Raw genomic sequence first — 5,012 nt, 5'->3', positions numbered from 1 at the left:
AAGGAGACCCCAAAATTTCTATCGGAGAAAAGATAATAAAAACCTGCATCAACCCCTATGCATAGATTACCCCAATGTCACCTTGGGAATCCGCAAGTTGACTGCCATAACATACATGAAGTGAATCAATATGATACCCCATTGTCACCTCAAGTATTCATACCGCAAGACATACATCATGTGTTCTCAGACATGAACATTCAATCCGACAAGACAAAACTTGAAAGGGTAAATATTCAATTCAACACAACAAGAGTAGAGAGGGCAAAAACATCATATGATACATCTATGTTAACAAAGCCCATGATATATCAAGATCGTGACATCTCAAGATCAAGAGAAAGAGAGAGAGAGAGAGAGAGAGAGAGAGAGATTAAACACATAGCTATTGGTACAAACCTCAGCCCCTAGGGTGGACAAGTCCCTCCTGATCGTGTTGGCCGCCGGGGTGATGAAGAAGGCCACCAGTGATGATCTTCCCCTCCGACTGAGTGCTGGAACGGGGTCTAGATTAGTTTTTTGTGGCTACAAAGGCATGCGGTCGCGGAACTTCTGATCTAGGTTCTCTGCTAGGGTTTTTTGAACATTTGACAATTTATAGGGCGAAGAGGGGGTGTGGGAGGCCATTGAGGCGGGCACAACCCACCGGGGCGCGCCTGGGGGCCCAGGCGCGTCCTGGAGGGTTGTGCCCCCCCGGGCACCCCCCAGGTGCTGCTCTAGCCTATTGTATGTCTTCCGGTCCATAGGAAATCCACAAAAAGTTTCGCGGTGTTTGTACTCCGTTTGATATTGATTTCCTGCGATGTAAAAAACAAGCAAAAACCGCAACTGGCACTGGGCACTAGGTCAATAGGTTAGTACCAAATAATGATATAAAGTTGCTATAAAATGATTGTAAAACATTCAAGAATGATAATATAACAGCATGAATACTTCATAAATTATAGATACGTTGGAGACGTATCACACCGGGGCGCGGCAGCCCCCCTTGGCGCACCCTGGTTGGTGGTGGGACCCTCGAAGCCCATCTTCGCGTGAAACCAACGCCAAAAAATCTTATAAATACAGACACGCCCCCCCCCCCAAATAACCCTAGATCAGAAGTTCTGCCGCCGCAAGGCTCTATAGCCACGAAAAACCAATCGGGAGCCCGTTACGGCACCCTGCCGGAGGGGGAAATCATAACCGGAGGCCATCTTCATCATCCCTATGGCCACCATGATGAGGAGGGAGTAGTCCGCCCTTAGGGCGTAGGGTTTGTACCTGTAGCTATCTGTTTAATCTCCCTCTCTCTTGTTCTTTATTTCGCACGGTCTTGATGTATCACGGGCTTTGTTAATATAGTTGGATCATATGGTTTTTTCTCCTCTCTATCTTCTTGTAATGAATTGAGTTTTCCCCTTGAGATTTCGTTTTTATTAAATTGAATATTTTCATGGATTTGAGAGCATTTGATATATGTCTTGCATATAATACCCATGGTGACAATGGGGTATTGTATTGATTCACTTGATATATGTTTTCGCACTCAACTTGCTGATTCCCGAGGTAACATTGGGGTAATCTATGAATATGGGTTGATGCATGTTTTCGTCCTACTTTCACTAGTAGAAATCTTGGGGCACTCTTTGAGTTTCTTTGTGTTTTATTATGATATTGTATAATCAAATCACATATACTCGTGGTGACATTGGAATATCTTGGTGACCTTAGAGTTGGTTGATGTGTATCATATGGTGTTCTTTTAGTACGAACTCTTGGATAGATCGATCGAAAAGCATAACTTGGTGTTATTTTAGTACGAAATCTTGGAAAGATTTATCAAAAATAATAACTTTGAGGCGGTTTCGTACCCTACCAACAATTTCTTCTTATGTTCTCTGCTACTTAGGAATTTTGAAGTGATTCTTCATCGCACGTTGAGGATTGTTATGTGATCGAATTATATTAGCACCGTTGGGAGATTGCACTAGTAAAAGTACTCACTTTTTAATTGTTCCTATTACAAAAATAAATATCTACTATCATTACTACACCTGTGTCACCATCTCTTCGCCGAACTAGTGCTTCTATACAATTTTTCATTGTATTTAATGTGTTGGGAGACACAAGAGATTTCTTACAATTTGGTTGCAGGGATTTTTGAGAGACATCATCTTCATCCTACGTCTCCCATGGATTGATAATGCACTTGAGGAAAATTGCTACTGTCCTACAAAATTTGTGCTTGAAGGCCCAACACAAGTCTATAAGAATAAAGTTGTGTAGTAGACGCCAGCGGGATGGGACTATTAATTAGAATCTGTAATTTTTGCACAGGTGTAAGCCAAGCTCCGTTTGATGCAGCCGTGAGGGATGGAGGGCAGGTTGTGAGGTCCAATAGTTTTAGTGGCCCAAAACTAAAAGAAAATTGGCCCATTGACTTATGAAGCTACAAACAATGTACGGAACCGAACACGGAACCAAGTGACGTACCAAAATAGACGACATTGTGGGAGATAAAAGCAATAGCCTTTTTATTATTACTAGGAAACAATGCCCGTGCCTTGCAACGGGAGAAACAATCCACCCACATGACCATGTAATTTGTGAATGCGTGGCACGATATTCTATAAGCTGAAATAAAAAGATAAAATAAGCAAAGCTAGAGGATTTACATACATCTCTAGTGACAAGATTAATTGTGCAAAGCAAAAAAGGATAGCAATGTATCAACGGACTTAGCTTGATGCCACATCAATTCACATGTTCGAAGTTTGATCCTCAAACGGACCAATCTTGAAAATATTTTGTTGTTGAATAAATATGAACCGAAGGAATCAAACATATAAAATAATTCTAAGCAATTAAGAATCTACAATTGACACATAATCGTGGTGCTAATAGCAAAATGGCCATTTTCTTAAACAAATTTTAGAACCAAAGATATTAAATGGGAAACTTCTGGCTTCTGAGATAATGGAACTGGGTTTTCTCATGCAGCTCAAGTACATCCTTATCTTCTCATTTAGAACCTGAAAGCTGAAAAGAAGCAAAAAAGAAAGTCAAATTTGTGGTCACTGAAAACATTAACAATGTAAACCAAAAATACAGTCTTCGCACGACTACCTTATCAGAGAACTTGTATATATTTGAAGGTGTGTCTAGAAGGCAATTAATTAAGTCTTAACTGATGGATTGCGTTTTATCAGAAAAATGGTTTTTTTCAGTCAGCAAATGATGAAAAAATGCATCCTACGCTCCAAATGGAAGGTAAATGCTGCATTTTGGAGAAAACAACATTCTAAACATGTTAAGAAACATGAATATAAGCAAAATCAGGGAAATTATTAAAGATGATTTTACTATTCTTGGAAGCAAGATAAGTTCGTTCGGATGTTGTCGAATTCATTTATTGTCCAACATTATAGTGTTACTAACATGTCTACACTATTAACTAAAATGCTAACTAAGTGGCAACTATTCTGTACCTTGCAGTTGTGTTTTCTAGAGCTCACTGATCACAAGGGAAACAACACACGTGACAGGAGGAGGGGGCAGGGAGCAGCATAGGAACTTATAGCGAAATCGGAAGGCATGGCAATTCTGGGCAGCATTCATGGTGCTGTTGGAAAACATGTGAGTGCAAGCATGATATTGAAGGTGCTATGCCACTGCATCTATTTAATAAAATGTGCAAAGCTAATTAACCTTGAAAGATCCGCTTGGCTAATTAACCTTGAAAGATCCGCTTGTTGAGTTCATCCTCTACATATCTATACACGAAATTTATTCAGGTAAAAATCCATTTTCTTTAACACCGAAAGAATCATAAAAATTGATTGACTTAAATGCAATATCACAATAAAATGGATCTGATGAGAAAGAGGAAAGATGGATCGCTTTGCTTACCTGACAAAGACGGATGATGAACCCTGGGTCGAGGCGTTGACATGGCCTTGTGTAGGCTGGCGACGCGGATCTGTCTTCCCACGCCCATGTACAGGCCGGAGCTCTCCCGTCGCGTCGCCGGTGGGGCTTCAGTAGACGACGCCGTCAGCCTGCTCATAAGAATGATTTCTGTCAAGTCATGAGCAATTGTCTGAAGTGGATTTCAAAGTTCAGTTTGTACAGAAAAGCCATGCAAGTACCTTGGGGGTAGAATCTTCTATAACGTATACTGAATTGGAGTTCAGCTCTGATATAGCGAAAGGCGGCTGCGACTCGGTGTGCAGATACCTTAAACCTTGGGCGATGCTGATGGCTATTTTCATTCGTCTGAGCCAAGAGAATTGGGCCGCTTCTCCATCTAAAGGAGGAAAACAAATGAGATCAAATTACGATGTACAGAAAATGCAAAATATTTCTGTCATAACGAAATTGAAGAGATAGACTTACGGTGTAGGTGCTCGTACAGGGTCCCATTTGATGCGTACTCAAAGAGTAACATCCTCGAGAATGGGTCACTCTCTCTGCAATAGCCCAGAAAGTTTGCTATGTTCTCATGACTCAACCTTGCCAGATCATAACCTACAATGTTCATCCCATTTTATTTATTTATTATTTGAGTTAAAAGGTGTTTCTGAGTCACAATTTTAGACAAACGAACTACCTTGTTTTGGTAAAAGAGCTCATGCTTGCTAGTCCAATGACCTTCAAAGGCGCATAATCATATGACAAAAACCTCAGGTCCATCCTTCATTGTTCCTTTGTAGACTACAATCTCCGGAGTTGAGCCAATTATGTTGCTAAAATCCTCACGCGCTACTTCAAGTTCCTGGCGACTCAACTTTGGCAAACTTTTCAGCATATCAGAATCTGAGGAAAGCATGAACGCATTAGCAACAATATATGTTAGACAAAATAATCAATTTGTTTGGGCAAAATTTGTATTAGTAAACGTAGGAGTTTGATCCGATTCTAACATAGGTGCAGATATGCCGAAGCTCAACCAATTGTCTAAAGTTTGTTTAGTGAATCAAATGAGCGCCCTACTACATTATAGCAATATACCTTTTTAGAAGGGGGGGGGG

At 40.6% G+C, this 5,012-nt stretch overlaps 1 protein-coding gene across 1 annotated transcript; it reads right to left on the bottom strand.

Annotated features, from left to right (window-relative positions):
• Positions 1-3,979: 3,979 nt before the first annotated feature.
• On the bottom strand, positions 3,980-4,461 carry LOC119282291 (probable LRR receptor-like serine/threonine-protein kinase At1g63430). Its single transcript, XM_037562568.1, has 3 exons — positions 4,378-4,461; positions 4,131-4,288; positions 3,980-4,040 (listed from the first exon to the last, which is right to left on the bottom strand). Exons 1-3 carry the CDS (start codon positions 4,427-4,429, stop codon positions 4,020-4,022), a joined length of 231 nt encoding a protein of 76 aa, XP_037418465.1. The 5' UTR covers positions 4,430-4,461; the 3' UTR covers positions 3,980-4,019.
• Between the last annotated feature and the right edge of the window lie 551 nt (positions 4,462-5,012).

This window comes from Triticum dicoccoides, chromosome 3B (genome assembly GCF_002162155.2).
Source record: "Triticum dicoccoides isolate Atlit2015 ecotype Zavitan chromosome 3B, WEW_v2.0, whole genome shotgun sequence".
NCBI lineage: Eukaryota > Viridiplantae > Streptophyta > Magnoliopsida > Poales > Poaceae > Triticum > Triticum dicoccoides.
Note: the sequence above shows the minus strand (reverse complement) of the source record. Positions and strands in the feature narration are given on the sequence as shown.

What these genes read in the sequence shown, in the direction of transcription:
- LOC119282291 (XM_037562568.1), bottom strand. Translation starts at nt 4,429, where the DNA reads ATGTTACTCTTTGAGTACGCATCAAATGGGACCCTGTACGAGCACCTA. An exon ending in CCTGTACGAGCACCTACACC is followed by an intron (nt 4,289 to 4,377) that starts GTAAGTCTATCT and finishes TTCCTCCTTTAG; the next exon opens with ATGGAGAAGCGGCCCAATTC. An exon ending in TAGAAGATTCTACCCCCAAG is followed by an intron (nt 4,041 to 4,130) that starts GTACTTGCATGG and finishes TCTTATGAGCAG; the next exon opens with GCTGACGGCGTCGTCTACTG.